A 24067-nucleotide genomic window follows, 5' to 3' on the forward strand; every position below is an offset into this window, starting at 1 on the left:
ACCTCTGAGCTACACCCCCCCCCCATCCTATTCTTTTTCTTTATTTTGAAACCAGGTCTCACTGAGTTGCAGAGGGTCTCACTAAGTAGCTGAGGCTGTCTCCGAACCACAATCCTCCTGTCTCAGCCTCCTGAATGCTGGGATTACAAGCGTGCGCCACCACGCCCAGTTACCACCCCCTTCTTAAAAGCCTTCTTAAATTAATGGGATAGCCCTAAGAAAATATTTATGCATCTATATTTTATTGACTGTGTGGGAAAAAAGAACTGGGCGTAGATTAAACCCAACACTCAGGCCTCAATGAGCCTCGACCGCCATTCCACCCAGCCCCCGTAAGAAGAGAACGGAGCTTCAGCAATTAAATGGCACCAGGGCCTCCACTACGACGGGCACCCACATCTGCCGCAGGGACACATAAAGTGTGTACCAAGCACGTAAGAGCAGAAAAGGCAGCAGGGCGGTGATGGGTACTGCAGTTCATCAGCCAGCTCACACCTACAAGACTCTATGAGAAGAGTTTTGATTTTTTCCTTCAGTTCTAGAAGCATGGTGGGGAGCAGCACAAAATTCATTGTAAACACAGTTCTAATGGAAGTTACAACTCCTTTTTCTGAAATAACCAAAAAAGTACCTATGAGCAATAAGTGTCTTGATTGAATCTTAGTAATGCTCTAGGAACACTAAAAAGAATGGAGATTGATTATTTGAGCAACTGATGGACGGACTGATTTGCAAATACAGAAATCAAAGTTAATGGCATCACTTGTGAGTCTGAAAGACAAAGCAAGCTCTGAGGACCACAGCAGTTATCTATCCATCAATCCACAAAAGATGGGGTAGTCCTAGTAGTTTAAAAAAAAAAAAAAAACTTGAGTAACAACCAAAAAAAGCCACCATGAAAGGGTTAGAATTTACTTGGAGCAGAGAGGAAGTGACATAGAACCTGGGGACAGAGACCTCCAGGCAGCCTTATCTTTAACCATGTCAGATAAAGTAAGCAACTCAACTGAACGCAGCAACTTTCAGCAACCAGAAAGGAGTCGTGGATAATGCAGAAAGATAAATGGGGCATTCCCCTGTATAACATAAGCACTGAGCACCCCTCAGTACATGGGGCAGGGTCACTTTTCCTATCAGTAGACACTGACAAGATCCAGGACCTCAGGAATTCCTAGGAGCATTAGTGACTAAACACTATGCCCCTAGTACCCCAAAATTAAAATTCTTCCCTTGAAAATAATCCTCTGTCCCTTTTAACAGAAGCAATCCAATCCAGAGCTCTTCAAGCAGTGATGTAGCAGGGAAACCAAGCTCAGCTCTTTGGTTTAAGACAGTTGGCCATTTCCCCAGTTTAAGGTCCCCACGTTTCACTGTCACCTGGCAGAACGCAGGAGCGTGACCACGCAGCACGGCAGGCCTGGACTCCCAGCTAAACACGCCTGCGTGACCTCGGAGACGCCCTCAGCATCTGAGCTTACTCCACAGGGCCAACAAAAGTTCTCAAGACAAGAACGCAGGGCACAGCCGGGCGTGGTGGCGCACGCTTGTCATCCCAGCATTCGGGAGGCTGAGAGGAGGATCACAGTTCACAGACAGCCTCAGCTACTTAGTGAGGCCCTCCGCAACTCAGTGAGACCCGGTTTCAAAATAAAGAATAAAAAATCGGGCTGAGGTTGTAGCTCAGAGGTAGAATGCCCCTGGGTTCCACCCCAGTACTGAAAACAAACAAACAAACAAACAAACACAGGGCAGGAGGTTCCCAAAAGAAGGCATGGGAACTTCCTACTCTCCCCAGAAACCACAGCCTGTGGCTTAGATCTTTTTCAAACTTGCCCTTGCTGGAAAGTCCTCAGTTCGTGTCCATTACTCTGACCCAAGTGCTTCTGCTGGCTACCTTCAGTCCACGCTCCTCTCTCAACTCTGAGCTCCAACAGAACTTTTTTACATACGAATGTTTCTGTTTTATTTCCTGAAACACATTTCAAACTACCTCAAAACAGTGTTTTCAATACTCATGGTAACCCACACATTTCGTATCACAATGCCCATAAAAGAATTTTCTCTCGAGCGACCACTGTTACATAACGCCTTTGCACACTGATTAGAATCCCAGTGCAACAAGGCTGTTCATTTTGAGCAAGCAGGTCTCTTCACCCAGGTGTGAACTCCAAGTTCCAAAGCTTCTCCAAGAAAGCCACACATTTCAAGCTTCTTAGGATTTCTAAAAGGCTCAATGAGAAGTTACTACCTAGTACACATAAAAGGAACAAAGATGGGGTCTTCAAAGTACATAAATAATTTAAGGAACACTTAGGTTTTATTAATGATGGAAGTAAAATAGCAAGTTATAAGATAACTACACTGTGACCAAAACACACGCCACACAAGGACATTGGGTTTTTTTAGGTCTGGGGATCAAACCCAGGGGCATTCGACCTCCCAGCTACAACCCCAGCCCTATTTTTATTTTTTATTTTGAAACAGGGTCTCACTAAGTTGCGGAGGCTCTCACTAAGTAGCTGAGGCTGTCCGCGAACCAGGATCCTCCAGTCTCAGCCTCCCAAATGCTGGGATTACAAGCCTGCGCCACCACGCCCAGCAAAGACATTCTTAATTGTCTGAAAGCACAGTGACAACCTAAAACTTACCATTTCATCACATCAAACCATGAAGCATCAATCCAAACTACTCCATGCTTCAAGCAGGGAGAAGGGCCGAGAGGACTGCCTCCTCCTGCACTGCACGCTCCGGCACGCACCCGCTTCTGAGGCCCCAACCAGCTGACCTGAGCCTCTCTGAAAGCACTCTGCAGGTGTTTCAATGCACACAAGCTGAGAGCTCAACCAAAACCAGCTGGTTTTAGTCGGGGCGTGGTGACACAAACCTGTAATCCTCACACTTGGGAGGCTGAGAAAGGAGGATCGCAGGTTTGAGAACAGCCTCAACAACCTAGTGAGACCCTGTCTCCAAATAAAACACAAAATAGGGCAGAGGGTGTAGGTTTGAGATAAAAATGCTTCAATTCCCAGTACAACAGGGAAAAAAAAAAATCAGCTGATTCACTTGTTTGACTACTCAATGAATATTTGTTAATGCATGCTAATGCCAACAACTTCTGGTAAAGAGAAGACAGCAAGAGAATTCTCTTGAACGGCTAAGCTCAGCCAGAGCTCTCCTACGTTAGGCTGAAAACCACACCACGCAATAATTAAGCTAGTGGCATGCCGTTAGTATTATGCTGGACTGTAACTGGCTAAAAGTATCTTCATTCTTTTTAATATGAGGAGTCATTTACATGCATGTGCAAATATATCTAGCTCTGAATTCCTCTACCCAGATCAAGATGTAAAACACAGAATCAGAATTATAAAAAAGAGAAAAGAGTAGCTATGACTATCTGGAAACAGTGCCGAGTGTCCACTTCTGTGGACACCATTCTGGTTAGCAGAAGCCTTCATGCGTACTGTGATCTATCATCATGAAACAAAGTGTACGGAGTCCCTAGCTCTGTAAGAGACAATGAACTAAACTTAAGAAATAATTATTTCTTAAAAAGAAGGAAACAGCTGGGCGTGGTGGCGCACGCTTGTAATCCCCGCATGCGGGAGGCTGAGACAGGATCGGGGTTCGCGGACAGCCTCAGCTCCTTAGGGAGGCCCTTTGCAGCTCAGTGAGACCCTGTTTCAAAATAGAAGAAAAAATAGGGCTGGAGGTGTAGCTCAGCGGTAGAATGCCCCTGGGTTCCATCCCCAATACCAAAAAAAAAAAAAAAAAAGGAGAAGAAAAAGGAGGAGGAGGAAACATAAAGAGGCTGGTTTTAAATTGATTTCTTCAAAGATAAAAAAAAAAAATCTAAGGAATAAAACAAGAATTCAGTGTTGCCTTCAGTGTCACAGGAAGGAGCCACACAGCTGGAAACAGGGTTTAAAAGAAAGGAGCCACAGGACAAGAGCCCCTAAAGCTTTAAAAAGAACTAAGGCAAAGCCCTAATTCATCTCCCAGCCTCGCCACAAGGTCCTCCCACAAGAGATCTGAGCGCACCATTGTCTAAGAAAGAGATAAGTCGTTTTATTTAATTCATGAATATGTGCCGCAGAAGGCACCAGACTGACCGGCCCGGTTATTTTCGTCTGGCCCCTGGACGAGCACACGGAAAGAGATGCACACACACTGAACTGGGTCACCCCACTCTGCTGCCCCCAGACCGAAAGCCTCAGGGACGGCCCTCTAAGGGAGTTTTCTGGTACCCCAATTTTAGTCCCAAATGAGCAAACATCTAACTTTACCATCTTACGAGAAAGAAGACGCTCGCAAATCCCAGCGGGGCTCCCTAACAAATCTTAGGACAGGCAACCAAGACAGGATAATTAAACTCAGCACGCAACCATCCCGAAATTTTACCCACTGAAGTTGACCATTTAAGATGAGATAGATTAATCCCTTACTTTAAAAAAGTCTTAGCTGGGCGTGGTGGCGCACGCTTGGAATCCCAGCATTCAGGAGGCTGAGACCAGAGGATCATGGTTCACGGACAGCCTCAGCTACTTAGTGAGGCCCTCCGCAACTGAGACCCTGTTTCAAAATTAAAAATTAAAAATTAAAAAATTAGGGCAGGGGGTGTAGCTCGGAGGTTGAATGCCCCTGGGTTCCATCCCTGGACCCGCAAAATAAATAAATAGTCTTCTCAGGAATTTTGAGCAGTAAAAAACAAACAAACAGCTCTGCTCCAAACTTTGACACGTTTTCTTAAAACCCAAACAAAACAGCAGAATTTGTCACTAGTACAGCTGGAGAGGAGTAAAGAACACGCGCTGGCTCTGCCGCCCGTGAACACTAGACAGACCTGTGACTGCTGCCCTTCCTCCTGAGCACCGTAAGTGGGAGACAGCGGCTCAGCTGTCCGCTAGTCATAGCTCCTCATTATCCCGAAAAGGGTGAACCCCAGCATGCATGGCATCTAATTCTACTAAATAAATTAAACACGATGCCTCGCTTACCCAACACACAAATAAAGTATTTCATCATAACCCTTCTCAACTGCTTAATAATCCCTTTAAGAATCTTTTATGGCTGGGCATGGTAGCATACTCCTGTAATCCCAGTACTTGGAAGGCTGAGACAGGAGGATCAGAGGTTCGAGGACAGCCTCAGCAACTTAGCAAGCCCCTCAGCTACTCACTGAGACTGTGTGTATGTGTGCGCACACATGTTTTTTTTGTTGTTGTTTTGTTTTGTTTTTACTGGGGATGGAACCCAGGGACATTCTCTCTCTGAGCTACATTCCCAGCCTTATTTTATTATTTTATTTTGAAACAGGGTCTCACTAAGTTGTAGAGGGCCTCACAAGTTGCTGAGGCTGGTCTTGAACCTGCAATCCTTCTGTCTCAGCCTCCTAAATACTGGGATTACAAGCGTCCGCCACCACTCCTTTTTTTTAAATAAAAAGTAAAAGGGCTAGTTGTGTAGCTCAGAGATAAAATGCCCCTGGGTCCAATCCCTAGGACTCTCACTCTCCCAAAAACGTATTTTTCAACAATGGACATGTAGTATATAAACTTTTAAAATAAAATTTGCTTATAACTATTCGTAAAGAAAAAAACATATCAGAGGCCGGGCGTGGTGGCGCACGCTTGTAATCCCCGCGCTTGGGAGGCAGAGACAGGAGGATCGCGCAGGTTCGAAGCCAGCCGCGCGCGCTGGCTTAGGAGACCCTGTTTCCAAATAAAAAAGTATAAAAAATAGGTCTGGGAGTGTAGCCCGGAGGTAGAAGGGCTTCCAGGAACCCCAGTACCACCAAAAAAAAAAAAAGAAAAAGAAAAAAAACATATTAACACTAACATGTCAGATATTAATATTCTTGTGAGAATTTGAGTTTTCTTATAAAATGTACCTAGGCTGACTTCAAATCATATTAAAATCTAATCTACCAAAAGAGGACAGTCACAGATCTTTCAATTCCATGATCTCATCTATATTTACTTTTACTAAAGTACTTTTACTAAAAGCTATGGAAATAAAACCGCCAGATACCATATTTGATATTGACACCTACGCTGATGCACACCTCATCAAAACAGAGAGATGGCCCTGATAAAAATAAACACAGGCTCAAAAATACTGCTCTAAAGAATTTACACTCATGCGTAATATCCTGGGGCATTTGTAATTCAGGAATTCATTAATTCACTCACTCTATACTAGACATACTATACTAGACTAGACTAGACTATTTACTAAACACTATGCCAGATACATTGCTAAGCACTAGACCTCCAGCCTCCACCTAAATAGTAGGCTCAGTGAACCCTTTCTCTCACTGAGGACTGTTTACGTATCACGAACATACTGGTCTGGAGCGGAGATCACCACACTTGTGTGGTGAAGGCTAGACAGGAAATGTTTTAGTCTGTGGGCTGGGACATACTGAGTCTGCCTCAATTACTCAACTCTGCCTTGGTTGTACAAAATAACCATAAACAAGATGTTATTAAGTGGGCTTAACCGTGCTCCAATAAAACTTTATAGATACTAAGATTTGAATTTCACATAATTTTCAAATGTCACAAAATATTATTTTTCCCTTTTTTTCAAACAATTAAAATAAGTACAAACTATCCCTAGGTCGAGGCCCACACAAAAATAGGCGGCAAGGCTGGGCTGGGTCTGCCTCCCCCAAGTCTAGAAACAGATCTCATTCGGACGTCATCTAGGCACAAGGTCAGGACAATGTCCGATGAATCACTAGCCATCCGGGAATTTGCTTAGTGCTACTGCGACTCCTAACAAGTGTTAATTATACTGAAATGAACTAAAAGATGACCAAGCCCACCACCCGGTCTTTGAAGGCTCCGTGGCTAGGCACAGAGGTAGCCGCCTGCAGTACCAGCCACTCAGGAAGATGAGCAGGGGGATGGACTGAACCGAGGGGTTTGAGGCCAGCCTGTGCAACACGCTAAGACGCCGTCTTCCACAAGACAAAGTTAAGAGCTGACTCCATAGTCTAGAGGTTGAAATAGACAAGAAGCAGGTACTATCATGGTACCACAGACACCTACAGAGCAGTGTGCCTGGGACCCCTAGTGCAGGTGAGAGGGCAGGGCAGAAGAGAGGAGGGAGACGCTGGGGAGGATTCCTGATCTGCTGACACCTGGGGAAGCATTACAAACAGCAACAACAATAAACCAACTGCAGCTCTTTGTGCAGATAAAGCAACAGAAGACAAGCCTAGAGGTTAGAACAGTCCTGACCTACGGCACCTTACCCACCCTCCATGCCAAAGAGTGGACTCTATCCTAAAGACTTGAGCAAACGCTGCAGAACCTGGGTCAGGAAAGAAATATGTGTTCGCATATGCACTTTCTTCTTTCTTTTTTTTTTTTTTTTTTTTTTTTTTTTTTGCAGTACCGGGTATGAAACCCAGGAGCATTCTACCTCCGAGCTACACCCCCAGCCCTATTTTTTACTCCTTTTATTTTTGTAACAGGGTCTCAGTGAAGGGCCTCGCTAAGTAGCTAAGGCTGTCGGCAAACCACGATCCTCCAGTCTCCACCTCCCGGATGCTGGGATGACAAGCGTGCGCTACCACGCTCGGCCGCGGTTATGCACTTCAGATTCACGGGCAGTCTGAAGTCTCTGCCCAAACACAGACGGTCCCCGGCTTCTGATGGCTTGACTTAGGGTTTATCGACTTTACCGGAGTCCTGGGCAGATGGATGGGAAAGAAAGAGAGAGTCACCGCTGCCCAAAACTGACCTGCCTCAGCAGAGAATCCTACAGCTCCCCAGAGAGGTCTTTACTGACCAGAGCCTGTCAAGCACAGTTACCTTTCAGAAGAGACTTGGAAAATGGCTGAGCCTCAGCGTTAGACAACAGTGTGTTGACTGAGAGAGGGGATGCCAGAACAGCTCTGCATTAGGTGAAATGACAAGGAGTAGATTTAGTTTCGGACAGCACCTCTCACAAGACTTTAGGTCTGAAGAAAGAGCTAACTTACACATGTAATGTGTTGTTGTTTTCTTTTTGTGTAGTACTAGGGATTGAATCCAGGGACATTCTACCTCTGAACCACACTACCAGCCCTATTTTATTTTTTTATTTTGAAACACAGTCTTACTAAGTTGCTGAGAGCCTCGTTAAATTGCTGAGGCTGGCTGAGAACCTGTGATCTTCCTGCTTCAGGCTCCCAAGTACTGGGATTACAAGTGAGTTCCACCATGCCTGGTTTACAAATTTAACATCTATAAATTTGCATACAGTAAATGAAGCCTTGAGGTTAAAATGAGTGCATTCAGGGACAGTGAGATGCATGAAAAGAGAGAATATTAAGAGAAAGGGAACACCGCAGCAGGACCCAGCCATGGGGACACTGAAGCAGGACCACAAGTTCAAGGCCACGATGGGCACTAGTGTCAACTGACTCAAAATAAAAAATAAAAAGGATTGGAAATGTAGCTCAGAGGTAGAGCACCCCTAGGTTCAATCCCCAGTAACACCAAAAAGGAGCGGGGAAGACAGACCAAGGAAAATCAAGGGAGACAACCAGAGTCTATAGCATCTCAGAATCAGAGTGCACAAGAACTTTTATATTCAAGTCCTGCAGGAGATGAGACATTCTTTTGAGAGATCTGCTAGAGAAGTTACTAGGTGTAGCGCTAGTGTACCAAACTAAGGAATCTGACACCTACCTCCACCAGGACTCTTGGCAAATCAAGACCACAGGATTCTCATCTTTACCCTCACTGACTTATGAAAATCTAATCAGTGACAAACTGGCGTCTTTATAAACTGTAAAATATAGAGGCACCTTTAATTTATTATTGTATTGGCATTACAACTCAGTGTAAATTCCAACTGATACAGTCAGTATAAACTCCTGAGGACAGGACCCTCAATCTACCTACACCCTTCTATCAGGCACAGTGTTAGCATTTCACAGATATAAGAATGTTTGCAGAATACTGGGCACTGACACGAGAACATGCGCATGGGGAAGGAGACCATAGCAAAAGAGATGCCCGACTTCCTAAATGGATTTATAATTTTAATATAAGATTTTATTCCCCCCCCCCCCGAATGTGACCAATGACAAACTGATGGGGTTAAAGGATGCCTTAAATAAGCTCTAACTTCTCCTACACGTGTAAAGTGGTTTTTTTTCTGAGTGCCTCAGAAAAAGGGAGAAGGAATTTGCAGAAAAAGCAGTGAACTATAGAATAGGAAAACAGCCAACAGCAACTTTTGTAAAACTGTTCAACAACTACTGGTCATTAAAGAACAACTCCTTAACTCCTCAAGTTGAAACCTGCAAAATGTAAATCAGGCCTTTGTGAGACAAACTAAAATAGTGTCCCCTCAGGGTACACAAATACCACAGTGAAGTCACCAGAGCAAGCTATTCCCTGACACAGTCAGAGCCTACCTTGCAAAGACTTTCCTGGGGGGGAAAAAAAATGGTGTTCATTTCATGTTAAATACAAACTCAACAGAGGACCAAACAGATTAAAATATAGGAACCTTATTAGGTCTGATTCATACTTACAAACGGGAGAGTCACCAGTAGATTAAAGAGCTTCCCTGAATCAGTATTCATTCCTAAAGTTTATAAGGAGCTTGGAAACTAATCTGGTCTCGGTATTAAGTTTGGGAGTTTTATGAACTTCGACTGAGTTGGTTTTGTAAGCACTGTTCTTCTTAACCTGATTGTTTTAAGAAAGAGAGAAAGCTACCTTCCTTCAAAATCAAGGCCCTCTCTGCCAAGTTTCTATGCACAATGTTTGATCAGATTAATTAAAAGAGCTGTTAATAAAAGACAAATCCTCAGCTACAATCTTACCATCAACTACCTCCTGGATACTGATAAAACTTATAGTATAGGCCAAAATTTTGAAGAGCAATTGAATAATCCATATGGAAGTTGAGAGACAATCCAACAGGTTAAAGCACAGCCAGACTTCTTTTTGAAAAGGGTACCTGGCTAACATTTCTCTTTACAACAAGTAGAAAGTATACTTCTGCTTCCCACTTTTTTTTTTTTTTTTTTTTTTTTTTTTTTGTGGGTCTGGGGATGGAACCCAGGGGCATTCTACCTCTGAGCTACACCCCCTGCCCTATTATTTTATTTTATTTTTTTATTTATTTATTTATTTTTTGGTGGTACTGGGGTTCCTGGAAGCCCTTCTACCTCCGGGCTACACTCCCAGACCTATTTTTACATTTTTATTTGGAAACAGGGTCTCCTAAACCAGCGTGCATGGCTGGCTTCAAACCTGCACGATCCTCCTGTTTCTGCCTCCCAAGCGCAGGGATTACAAGCATGCGCCACCACGCCCGGCCTATTTTTTTATTCTTTATTTTGAAACAAGGTCTCACTGAGTTGCAGAGGGCCACACTAAGTAGCTGAGGCTGTCCGTGAACTGCAATCCTCTGGTCTCAGCCTCCTGAATGCTGAGATTACAAGAATGCACCACCACACTCGGCTTTTTTTTTTTGGGGGGGGGGGTCTGGGGATGGAACCCAGAGGCATTTGACCTCTGAGCTATACCCCCTCCTGCCCTATTTTTTTATTCTTTATTTTGAAACAGGGTCTTACTAAATTGTGGAGGGCTTCACTAAGTAGCTGAGGCTGTCCACAAACCATGGTCCTCTGGTCTCAGCCTCCCAAATTCTGGGATTACAAGCATGTACCACCATGCTTGGCTTTTTTTTTTTTTATACTAGAGATTGAACCCAAGGGCATTCTACCTTTGAGCTACACCCTCAGCCCTTTTTATTTATCCCAGCATTTGGGAGGCTGAGACCGGAGGATCACAGTTCACAGACAGCCTCAGCTACTTAGTGAGGCCCTTTGCAACTCAGTGAGACCCTGTTTCAAAATAAAGAATAAAAAATAGGGCTGGGGGTATAGCTTGGAGGTTGAATGTCCCTGGGTTCCATCCACAGTACCACAAAAAAGAAAATAGTGGAAACAGAGCCTTGCTGGCTTTGAACCTGGGATTCTCCTGTCTCAGCCTTTCAAGTACCAGGATTGCAGGCGTGTGCCGCCACGCCCAGCCTACTTTTAATATCTAAAGTTGCACTGCACCCTGCACCCTGGCTCTACATGGAGTTCAAGACATGGCAGCTTTCTGCTGGGTGTGGTAGTACATGCTTGTAATCCCAGTACTTGGGAGGCTGAAACAGGAGGATCACAAGTTCATGCAGCCAGCTTCAACTACTTAGTGAGGCCCTCCACACTTAGTGAGACCCTGTTTCAAACTAAAGAATAAAATAAAGGGCCGCAAGTACAGCTCAGAGATAGAATGTCACTGGGTTCAATCTCCAGTATGAAAAAGAAACAGCGGGGCATGGTGGCACAGGCTTGTAACCCCTGCGCTTGGGAGGCGGAGACAGGAGGATTGTGCAGGTTCAGAGCCAGCCTCAGCTGGCTTAAGAGACCCTGTTTCCAAATATAAATATAAAAATGGGTCTAGAGCCAGGCGTGGTGGTGCACGCCTGTAATCCCTGTGCTTGGGAGGCTGAGACAGGAGGATCGCACAGGTTCGAAGCCAGCCTCAGCTACTTAGGGAGGCTATCAGCAACTTTGTGAGACCCTGTTTCCAAATAAAATATTATAAAAGGGCTGGGAGTATAGCCCAGAGGTGGAAAACCCCTGGGTTCCACCCCCAGTACCACCATAAAATAAAATAAAATAAAATAAATAAATAAAAATGGGTCTGGGAGTGTAGCCCAGAGGTAGAAGGGTTTCTAGGAACCCCAGTACCACAAAATAAAAAAAAGAAAAAAGAAAGAAAAGAAATGGCTGCTTTCAGAATCAATGCTGGTTTCCTGGGTTTTGTAAAGCAAATGATGACATTGATACAATGGTCTATTCTGTACCTGTCATATGTTAAAATCTGCCTTAGGCTCCCCTAAAACCGTACTAGTTAAAATGATCATGTAATATATATATACACACACACACACACACACACACACACACACCTGAGAATTTTCTGAAAGGTTACGTAAGTAATTGTAAGCTGGATGTGGTGACCCATGCCTGTGATCCCAGTCCTTGAGAGGCTGCGACAGAAGGATCACAAGTTCACAACCAGCCTCACCAACTTCGTGAGGCTCTTGGCAACTTAGCGAGACCTGTTTCAAAATAAAAAATAAAACAGGGCTGGAGGCATTGCTCAGAGGCAGCATGCCCCTGGATTCAATCCCCAGTACCACCATAAATAGAAGTTTTAAGTGTTGATCTCTAGGACACAGAGCTTAACAAGAGAAATACAGCCCGGGTGTCACTCCATCTGTTTGGGGACGCCATGTCACGTTTCATTTTTATAATAAAAGGCGACTTATGATCAACGTCTAAACATGTATGTTTCCAGTAACTCTGAAGTGTGTTGTAACTTGGCTAATGTTATGGCTTACTGTGTTTAAAGTTCAACATCAAGAGGGAGGCGCGGAAAGGCTGGGCGGTGAGAGGCAGCGCTTCCACCCTGCTCAGTCGGGCTGCACAGACGCCCTCCGCAAGGGCAAAGCCCAATATGCATCACTTGTTTAAGGGTATGTGAAATCTGAACTGGGTGGGAGATTTAATAGAGGCACAAAACAGTCATGGTGCTTGAATTCATGGGAAGTAATTAGTTAGCTAGAGCCTGTGGAGCAACAAAAATGCTGAGTATCAGAACACACGCTGATAAATAAAACCATAAGTTGTTGATCATAGCACTCATGCAAATGTCCATCACTGTCACTGGAAAGAGTGGAGAGAGGAACAAACTTCAACCCCAGACACACAAATCTCCCTCCCCCTCCCACCTTCTCTGCTGAAAACAATTTCCTCATGGATGTTCCTTTGTGTGTGGGGTGGGGGGATAACTGGGCATTCTACCTTAGCTATACCCCCAGCCCTGTCATTTTTTTGTCTTGAAACAGTCTGGCTACATTGCTGAGGCTATCGTCGAACCTGTGGTCTTCCTGTCTCAGCCTCCCAGGTACTGGGATTTCAGGCCTGGGCTATCACGCCCGGCATCAGGACATTATTTCTGATCCAAAAATAAGTATAGGAAATAGTAGTCGAGTTTTTATAAACTAACAAAAAAGTTTAAAGTATACATTTTGCATTTAATGCAACACTCATATAAAAATATTTTAAAGTACTAAAAATGTTAATAATAACATTTTAAGGGTTTTAAATCCGTAGTTTCGTGAACATCCTTTAACAAACAAGCATACAGCGTTTTTAAGAGTTAAAAAAAAAAAGATATGTTAGAGTCTTCACAGGGTAAACTGAAAGATTTCTTTTGAATTTATCCTCAAGACCCAAAGTTAATATATCTGTCTCCCAACATTAACAGCTTATTTTGATTAATACTCTTATTCGACCACATTAGATGTAACTGAGAAATCTATCTACCTCTGCAATCACCTGAAATACACTTTAGCTACCTGGAGCCTGCAACAGAACACTTGCAAAGCCAAGATTGACAGCCTATTGTTCAGGACCTTTCAACTGAATCTCCGGCACTTACAGACATCAAGGCATGCCTTTTCTTTGAAATTTAAATTTGAAAATGGGTAAAATAAGACTTCAAAGGCATTCAAAATTGAACACAGAAACTTTAGAAAGACTTAGGCAAAAATAATGAGATATAAATAAGAAATAATTTGGGCCAAATTTAAAAATATACCACTGTAGAAATAGAACAGTTAAAAGAGCCTCTCTACAGGGTCTTAGGGAACCCTGAGTCTCTTCCAGTATCTTCAGAAAGGTACCTGTCCCAAGACACTACTACCTCTGCACACTCCCGGTACCTTTAAAAACAACTCAATACATTTTCTTGCAATTACTGAAAAGCAGAGGCCCCACACTTTTCATTTCAGGAACTGAATTTTCAAAAAGTTTTATCTGCCAATGACTCATCTACAAATCAGTATTTACTACAAAGGTGCTAAGGACTGCTTTCCTAAAACTTATTCCACACACTGCAATTTAATTACACTCGGCAAAGCAGTTTTGGTAAGTCATGGTCTTTCTCTGGAATCTTGGTACCTTACATAAAAGTTTAGCGTGCTAGAGAGCAGAAGAAAGAAAAATGGGAAATCATGATCAAAAGGACCCTATGCCTACAAAACGTCCCTTTCAAACAGCCCCAATCGTGTTATTAGTCCTAGAGAATTAGAATTACCCTGCTTTGACAGAAGAATGGCTTGGGGCAGTCTGTTCTCTCAGGAAGTTCATTAGGACCAGCGACTGGTCAAATCAAGTCTCCCCTGCAATAGGACCTGAAGCGCTGCAAATCAAATGTCAGCTTCTCATACATGCTACTCTGTGAAACACGAAACACGATAATGAAATCTTCTACTCTCGGTAATGAAGAACGTCTTAACCTAAATCAAATATGATTTTTTGATACTTCAGATAAAACAGGCTCGTTCTCACCCTTCTCACCCCCTACAAAATACCCCTCTGTCCCTTTCCTGATTTCTAAAAGGTCACTTACATCTGTTCCTACACTTGCTTTGAGTCAAAGCAAAAGGGAGTGAAACCCTAAAGACAGTGCATAGAGAACCTTAATACCCAAGGACGAGGCTCTGCCCAGCAATTACAGTGAGTACAGACACTTCCTTTTGTTCCTCTACTCCCGGATTAGCAGTGGAACAGCCTTGTGGCTCTTAATTAAGGCTGCACGGTGCTAAAGAACACGAACTTTTATAAAGTGGATTTCTATTTTAATTACACATAGGCAGCAGAGGCAGTTAAGGCACTTGCTCTCCTTCATTCCCTCAACTTGGCAAACAGTAATCAATCTCAACCCTGGAGAGAGGGGGAGAGGGAGAGGGAGAGGGAGAGGGAGAGGGAGAGAGAGAGAGAGAGAGAGAGAGAAGGAGAGAGAGGGAGAGAGGGAGGGAGGGAGGGAGAGGGAGAGGGAGAGGGAGAGGGAGGGAGAGGGAGAGGGAGAGAGAGAGAGAGAGAGAGAAGGAGAGAGAGGGAGAGAGGGAGGGAGGGAGGGAGGGAGGGAGAGAGAGAGAGAGAGAGAAATATCTACACTTCTTTTTAAAGGCAAAGTGTTTTAGGTGGACCCTCTTATCTCTGATCCAAGCATGCCGGTGAAGGACCTGCTAGGTCAAAGAAAAGCCACGATGAGCGGTTTTGATTAATGCTTTAGAGAGGAAAAAAGACTGGGGGGGGGGGGGGGGAACCCGACAGTCTAGTAGCAGAAATAGCAAATGATCAGGGGGCAAGAATCCCTATAAGTCAGAGTGAATAGGAAAGCGAGCCGAGACGCTAGGACGGTCGGAGCTGGGGCTGGCGCTGGCGCTGGATGGGCTTCAGAAGGTGGACAAGGGACCTGCGGCGTGGCCACCTGGGGGCCCCTCGGCCTGGCCCCGGGCGCGGACACGCGGGGAGCCGGGGCGGGCGCCGCTTACCCAGGTGCAGCGTGAGGTTGATGGAGTTGGGGTACTGGACCCCGGCCAGCATGGTCTGGCTCTGCCACCAGGTGGTGTCGGCCTGGTTGTTGTAGTCGGTCAGGAAGGCGGCCCCGTGCTGCAGGTGGGGCTGGCCGGCGTCGCACAGGTGACAGGACTTGGTGACCCCGGTCACCCCGGTCTGCACGCAGTACTCCTCGGGCGGGGCCCCGCACGTGTTGGTGGCCGCCACGGTCACGTTGAAGGCGGCGTTGACGAACTCGGGCATGCAGCGCTGCGGGCGCCCGCCCTCGTCCGCGCACTCGTCCATGGCCGCCCGGGCGCAGCCCGCCGCGGCGGCCGCCAGCACGGCCAGCACGGGCCAGGGCCGCAGGGCCCGCGCGCGGCCGCCCATCCCCGCGGCTCGGTGGCCCAGCGGCGTCGCGGAGCCCGAGGCGGAGCCCGCGCGGCCGGGGCGGAGGCGGCGGCGGCGGCGGCGGCGGCGGCGGCTGGCCGGGAGAGACGCGAGACCGAGCGCGGCGCCCGTCCTCTGCCCTCGCCCACCCGGACTCCGCCCGCCCTGGGCGCCGACCCCCGACTTCCGAGCGCGTGCCCGCGCCGGGGGCGGGGCCGGGGCGGGGCGTGGGCGGGGCCACGCCGGCCCCGCCCCGAGCCCAGCGGCTCCCGCCCGGCGGGGCGGTGCATGCTGGGAGGCCGGGCCGCGCGCGGGCGGGAGGGACGCCTCGGCGCCGGCCCTGTGCGCTTGGCGGCCCGGGACCGCGCGGGGAGGCCCGTCGGGGGCGCCCGGGTCAGTCAGGTCGCTGGGGGTCCCCGCCCAGCCGGGTGTCAGTCCGGAGGTCCGGCCGGGTCCCCGCCCTCCCCCGGGGCCGGCACCCCAGGGCGCCCCGGGTGGGGCTGCCTGCGAGCCCCGCTCTTGCCCGCCGCGGCGCGGGGCCCTGCTGCGACCCCTCCCGAGGAGAGGACCCTGGGGGAGGAGAGGCCTGGTCGCAGCTTGGAAATGAATTTTGCAAAGCGATTTCCTGGCGCTCCGGCGTGGGACCCAGCGGTTCAACCCCGGCGAGGAGAGGAAGTGCGAAGGGCTGGGAATGGAATGACATTTTTTTTCCCCTGGGGACACGCAGACCCGCCGCGAAATTCTTTCACTGCGCTGCGTTCCCCCAGCTTGCCTTTAAAAGACTCGAAGTTATCTGGATTCTGACAGAACTCCCTTTTCGGGCCTGCTGAGTCACGGAATGTTCTCTGTGCCAGAATGACTCAGTTCGCAGAACCGGAGCCAGAGGATCATGAGTTTTGGTCCCAGATCGGAACCTGCGCTCCTAACCCGGTGCCGAAGTAGGGCAAGCAAATTCCGGACCCGGGAGGGAGCTGGGAAAGTGGCCCGCCCAAGGGGAGCGGCTTTTAAGCCTTTGGGGTCCCAGAGCCGAGTGGATGCACAGAGTGAAGAAAACTCCAGAGATGGATTTCTTTAAATAAAACTTTTCAGAGCCGGGCGTGGTGGCGCACTAGTAATCCCAGCATTCGGGAGGCTGAGACCAGAGGTTCCCGGACAGCCTCGGCTACTTAGTGAGGCCCTCCGCGATTTAGTGAGACCCTGTTTCAAAATTAAGAATAAAAAATAGGGCAGGTCGAATGCCCTGGGTTCCATCCCCAGACTCACAAAAATAAAATAAAATAAAACTTTTCAGGAGCCGGGCATGGCGGCGCGTGCCTGTAATCCCAGTACTAGGAAGGCTGAGACAAGAGGATCACGGGTTCAAAGCCAGCCTGGGCAATTTAGCAAGGCTTTCAGCAACCTAACACACACACACACACACACACACACACACACACACACACACACACACCACCTTCTCAGGACCTTAATGATAAAGTGAGAATAATAGTAATAAATCATACACAGTTTTAGACCCAGTACTCCCTTGAAGATAGGGATAGAGGGGTGGCTGGCTAGGGTCAGTGTTTACCCCCACAATTCCTAATTAGGAAAAGTCTTAAAGATAATAATCTAGTTGGATTGGGGGTGCATTGTGTAACCCCAACTACCTAGCTTAGCTCATAACCGCCAGCCTACTTAGCAAGTACACCCATCACATACTGAACGTTTATTTGATAAACTGGGTGGAGACTTGCAGGGCTAAAGGTCTGTAAGCCCTCACCCCTGGTACCCTCTCTTTGGGAGAATTGTAGAGGCTATTATAATGTTTTAATAGTTTCATATTTGAGTTGAAGCAAACTGATTATTTTTACAGATACCTGGGGGGTGGGTGGGAGGATGACATTCTCTCTCCATTCTTCATTGTGCTTGGAAACAAAGGAGGGCGATATAGGACAAAGTTAAAGATGTTAATCATAAATAGAGTGACAGGTTTTTAGTAAGTATATTTCAACGCATGGAGCTAGTTGTAAATTTTCAGTACCTTAATAGATAGTGACAAACTGAAGAGGAGATCTCGTGTGTGTTTTCTACTAATAATGAAGATGGATATGAGGAAGACACCAAAGGCTGCAAAATCAACATGTTTTAACTGTTTCCTCATCCCTGGTGCTCATTTGGGTTTTGTATCCAGAGTTAACTCCAAGCTACTATTAATGCCTATTTGCTCCATAATTTCATTACCAAAACTCATCTGATATTTGTAAAGCACAAAAGGAGACTTTGAATTAATCTCCAAACTTTATTCATCTTGGGAATGTTTTCCAGTAAGAAGGAAGTTCCTATCTGAAGAGAGGTAAAGTGGAAGCAGCCATGTGCTTGATAGAAATTCAGTCCCACTGTTTGAGCCAGGCATGGTGGCGCACGCTTGCAATCCCAGCGCTTGGGAGGCTGAGACAGGAGGATCGCACAGGTTCGAAGCCCAGCCTCAGCTACTTAGTGAGGCTCTCAGTAACTTAGTGAGACCCTGTTTTCAAATAAAATATAAAATAGGTCTGAGAGTATAGCCTGGAGGTAGAAAAGCCCCTGGGTTCCACCCCCAGTACCACACACACACACACAAAAAAAAATTCATTCCAACTGTTTGGAGTTTGATTCAAACAACCCAAAGATTTTGTTAACAGAGTTTCTTAAAGACAATGGAAAATAAGAACATTAGATATATGATGATATCAACAAGACCTGACGGTGCCACAGTCAAGTAAACAGATCTCATATTAAAGAGTAAGAAGTAGCCGGGCGTGGTGGCGCACGCTTGTAATCCCCGCGCTTGGGAGGCAGAGACAGGAGGATCGCGCAGGTTCGAAGCCAGCCGCGCGCGCTGGCTTAGGAGACCCTGTTTCCAAAATGAAAATGTAAAAATAGGTCTGGGAGTGTAGCCCAGAGGTAGAAGGGCTTCCAGGAACCCCAGTACCACAAAAAAAAAAAAAAAAAAAAGAGAGTAAGAAGTAGCCGGGTGTGGTGGGCACGCTTGTAATCCCCGCGCTTGGGAGGCGGAGACAGGAGGATCGCAGGTTCGAAGCCAGCCTCAGCTGGCTTAAGAGACTGTTTCCAAATAAAAAATATAAAATAGGTCTGGGAGTGTAGCCCGGAGGTAGAAAGCCCCTGTGTTCCATCCCCAGTACCACCAAAAAGAAAAAAATAAGTATGCTGGGCGTGGTGGCACATGCTTGTAATCCCAGCATTCAGGAGGAGTGGTTCCCAGACAGCCTCAGCTACTTAGCAAGGCCCTTTGCAACTCAGTGAGACCCTGTTTCAAAAATAAAAACACTAAAAAATAGGGCTGAGGGTGTAGCTCAGAGGTACAATGCCCCTGGGTTCCATCCTCGGTACCACAAGAAGGAAGGAAGGAAAGAAGGAAGGAAGGAAGGAAGGAAGGAGGATAAGATTTTCTTTTACTGCAAAATTACCCCGATTTCCAAAACATTCCAGAGAAGAACGCATGTTCCAGAACAGAACATAGAGTTAAGAACTGCTTGAAAACTCTTTTATCTACTAAACAGATATGGTGTTTAAAAGAAAAATCTGAAGGTATTAGGAAAATTGGGTTCAGATTCCTCATAAGATGAGCTTAGTGGCCAAGCGAAACAGGCAGGATGAAGAGAATGTCATTGTTTATCATATAGGCAAAAGACTTGGGTTTTTTCTTTTATTTATTTATTTTTTCTTTTTGGTGGTACTGGGGGTGGAACCCAGGGGCTTTCTACCTCTGAGCTACACCCCCAGCCCTATTTTTTAATTCTTTATTTTGTAACTAGGTCTCACTAAATTGCAAAGGGCCTAAGTAGCTGAGGCTGTTCTTGAACCAAGATCCTCCTGTCTCAGTCTCATAAATGCTGGGATTACAAGCGTGCACCACCACGCCTGGCTTTATTTTTCCATTTGTAGTCTTTCTGACCTCACTTTCCTATGTTCCTCCCAAACCTAAGCACCACTATTCTATATGTTTTATCTTCTATATTTAGAAATGCAACCTATAAATAACTTATCAATAATATAACAATGTTGCATGTATGTCTCCACAAGTCTTTTATCCCATTAAGATGTATGACTACAATGCACCAATAAAAAAAATTTAAAAAAGAACATGTACTTAGCACTAAAAAAATAATATAACAATGTTAATAATATAACCATGTCACCCCATGTTTGCATACTGTTTATTTTGTTGTTGTTGTTTGTGGTACTGGGGACTGAACCCAAAAGCATTCTACCTCTGAGCTATACCCCAGCCCTCTTTTTTTATTTTTATTGGAAATGGGTCTCCCTAAGCTGGTGAGTCTCACTTTTGCTCAGGCTTACCTAGAACCTAGGATCCTCCTGTCTCAACCTCCCAAGTACCGGGATTATGAGCATGCACCACCACTCCCAGCTTGCATACTGTTTTTACTATTCAAAATCACACTGACGCAGGGGATATTATTGCCTACGTAGAGTTGAAGATACTAAGGCCAGTTGTGGTGGCTCGTGCTTGTAATCTCGGTACTTGGGAAGCTGAGACAGGAGGATTGCAGGTTCAAGGTCAGCCTCAGCAACTCAGTGAGACTCATCAACTTAGCAAGACCATGTTTCAAAATTAAAAAGATCTAGGGTTGTAGCTAGGAGATAGAATTTTCCTGGGTTCGATCTCCAGTACCAAAAAAAAAACAAAAAGATAAAGGAAAAAGTAAAAAGAAAAGAAAAAAAGAAACTAAGACTCAGAAGCCAAGACATGAGCCTGTCCTTTCTGGCTCCTGTCCAGTCGGTTTCCTTTTCTGTTGTGTAAAGGTCACAATGGGAAGAGGTAAAAATAAGAGCTGTCTTATACTGCTAAGGATTTTAGGTTATCAAATGGGAAGACTCCTCCGAGCTCTAACCCCAATCCCTATTTTTTGCTGCTGTTGTTTGAAACAGGGTCTCAGTAGGTTGATACAAGTATCACTACGCGCTGAGGCTCTTCTCCAACCTGCAGTCCTCCTGCTTCCCAAGTACCGGGATTACACATATGCTACCATGCCCACTTATCAGATTGGAATTTAAAATTAGGAGAAGCCGGCCTGGTGGCGCACGCTCGTAATCCCAGCATTCAGGAGGCTGAGACTGGAGGATCATGGTTCACGGACAGCCTCTGCAACTTAGTGAGACCCTGTTTCTAAATCAAGAACAAAAAATAGGGCAGGGGGTGTAGCTCGGAGGTCGACTGCCCCTGGGTTCCAGCCCCAGATCTGCAAAAAAAAAAAAAAAAAAAAAATTTAAATTAAAATAGAAACAGAATTAGAAAAAAATTAATGTGATACAAGAAGAGGATTATTCTATCCCTCTTCGAAGTTACATTAACTGCACATGATGATCTGTGTTTGGCTTATAGATCGTGCCTGGGTCTTTGGTACCAGTCCAAGAATAACAAGATAAGATACTCTTGTGGCTGTGGTCAGGTAAAGACAAGATTCCTCTTGCATGAGGTAAAGGCCTTCCTGCCCACCCGCACTCTGCACCAAGTCCAAGCCATCTCACACGGCGATGCTAATTTGTCTTTATTTATTTAGTTAGTTGGTTGGTTACTGTGCTGGGGATTGAGCCAAGGAAGGGCCTTCTACCTCCAAGCTACACCCCCAGCCCTATTTTATTTTATTTTTTAATAAACCCAGGGTCTCTCTGGGTTGCTGAGAGCCCCGCCGGGTTACTGAGGCTGTCCTCAAACCTGCAATCTTCCTGTCTCAGATGCCCAAGTATCACCACGCTCAGCTGTGATACTGTTTTAAAAGAAAGAAAAAAGGACACGTATCATGATCCCCTAGGATTTAAAAGAGAACCCGATTATAATATACAGATATAACAAAAAGGAGATATTCCTAAATGTGAGTAGCAAACCCCCACCCCAAATCTTCTCATCAAGAGAACAGAGAACTCCAGCTCAAAGATTTTATTGTTCTATTAACTAGATGTGAACTACATCCCAACCCTAGAGAAAAGAAAGAGAGATTATCTTTTATATGCGGGTGACAAGGTTTTACTGTGGGAACTCAGAGTATCTTTAATAAGTTCATGACCCTGGTGGTTAGTGACTGTTCAGAAAAAAATTCTTTGTAAACTAAAGTTAAAGCCAGGCACGGTGACTTTTAGTCCCAGTACTTGGGGAGCGGAAACAGGAGGATCGTCTGAGCTGGAGGACAGTCTGTCACTCAGTGAGACTGTCAGCAACTTAGCGAGCCCCTGCTTTAAAATAAAAAATAAAATAGATCTGGGGTGTAGCTCAGAGGTTGAAATTCCCTCAGCACCAAAAAAAGAAAATGAAACAGTATACATACAGATAGAAAACGATTACCTATCTTTCATTAATTTTTTTTTTTTTTTTTTGGTGGTACTGGGGTTCCCGGAAGCCCTTCTGCCTCCGGGATACACTCCCACGGGCTACACTCCCAGACCTATTTTATATTTTTTATTTGGAAACAGGGTCTCTTAAGCCAGCGGGGCTGGCTCCGAACCAGCGTGATCCTCCTGTCTCCGCCTCCCAAGCGCGGGGATTACAAGCGTGCGCCACCACGCCCGGCTCATTAATTTTTTTGCTAGTATTTTTGCTTTGCTATCCTATTGTTTGCTAATAGAATTTAAAATTTTAATTGTTTTTGGATATTGGTCTTACAGCCAACAATCCACTACTTTGTAAAATTTACTTATTTCAAAGAGTTTGTCAATTCTTTTAGAGTTTCCAGTTACATAATAAGGAGTAGTGAAAGTTCTATTTTTTATTTTCTAATTTTATTTATTTAGTTAGTTATTTTTGTCCTACTGGAGTTTTTTGTTTGTTTGTTTGTTTGTTTGTGGTACTGGGGGTTTCTGGAAGCCCTTCATCCTCCGGGCTACACTCCCAGACCTATTTTTTTTTTTTATATTTTTATTTGGAAACAGGGCCTCCTAAGCCAGCGAATGCCGCTGGCTTCAAACCTGCGCGATCCTCCTGTCTCTGCCCCCAAGTGCAGGGATGACAAGCGTGCGCCACCACCCAGGGTAATTCCACCTACAAGCTATACCCCCAGCTCTCTTCTTAATTCTTTATTTTGAAACAGGGTCTTACCAAGTTTCGGGGGGGCCTCACTAAGTGGCTTGGGGCCCGCTGCACTCCTCCTAAGCTTCAAAAGCACTGAAATTACAAGCGTGCCCTACTACTTCCGGATTATTTTCTGATTTTAATATTGTTAAGCTCAAATTGAAATCGGAATATCACAGCGACACATGCCTATCCGTGTTTACAGCAGCACAATTCCCAATAGCCAAATCTCGAGCCGACCAAGGTGTCCATCAACAGATGAACGAAGTATGAAACCATGGGGTGGACGCACCATGGAATCCTACTCAGCCTTAGAGAAGAACAAAATGGTGTCATTTGTAGGAAAATGGATGGATCTAGAGAATGATGTGATAAGTGAGATTGGCCGGCCTCAGGAAGTGAAGAGCCGTATGTTTTCTTACATACGTGAAACTTAACGAGAAATTAGGATGCAACAAGGAGTTCAGATAAAGAGGAGAAACCCCAGTGGAGCGCCAGGGGGGACTAAGGAAGGCAGGCGGTGTGAAGGGAGGGTTGACAAGGAAACACTTCCATTCACAGTGTCGGTACACAAAATTATCAATGCCGATCTCAGTATCAGTAGTGCGGGGAAGGAGAGGCAGTGGGGTGGGTGGGGGCGGGGAACCCATAAATTCCCTGTGCATCTATGTCCTTATCACGCTGAACTTCATTATCACAATGGACAATTACAACGTACCAATAAAAGTATATTTAAAAGCATTTTAATATATTGTTGCTTCCTTTTTCCTGTCCACTTGGCACTGGCTAAGGATACCTGGTATAATGTTAAGTAGAAACGGGAACAGTAGACACCTCTATCATGATCCAGATCTCAGAGAGTAGGGTTTCAATGCTTCACCATTAAGTGAAATGTTCCTTGTACTTTTTCAGTATTTACCTTTTATCAAATTAAAGAAGCCGGGCCTGGGGACTCACGGTTGTAATCCCAGTATTCAGGAGGCAGAGACCGAAAGATCACGGTTCGAGGACAGCCTCAGCTACTTAGCGAGGCCCTTTGCAACTCAGTGAGACCTTGTTTCAAAAAATAAAAAGACTAAAAAAAAAAGGGTGGGGGGCTGGGGTGTAGCTCGGAGGTAGAATGTCCCTGGGTTCCATCCCCAGTACTACAAAATAAAATAAAATAAAATAAAAAATTAAAGAATTACCCT

General features: G+C 45.5%; 1 protein-coding gene across 1 annotated transcript in view; it reads right to left on the minus strand.

Annotated features, from left to right (window-relative positions):
* The window catches only part of LAMC1 (laminin subunit gamma 1), a gene marked incomplete at both ends in the record, with an annotated part of 132494 nt that extends 111206 nt beyond the window's left edge, over window positions 1-21288 (minus strand). The window contains 2 exons of the mRNA XM_080698755.1: window positions 15418-16381; window positions 21220-21288. Of these exons, the coding sequence (XP_080554881.1) occupies window positions 15418-16381; window positions 21220-21288 (1033 nt within the window). The remainder of the gene's footprint in view (window positions 1-15417; window positions 16382-21219) is intronic.
* Window positions 21289-24067: the final 2779 nt, after the last annotated feature.

The sequence above is a fragment of the Muscardinus avellanarius genome (assembly GCF_963383645.1).
Source record: "Muscardinus avellanarius genome assembly, chromosome: 7".
Taxonomy (NCBI): domain Eukaryota; kingdom Metazoa; phylum Chordata; class Mammalia; order Rodentia; family Gliridae; genus Muscardinus; species Muscardinus avellanarius.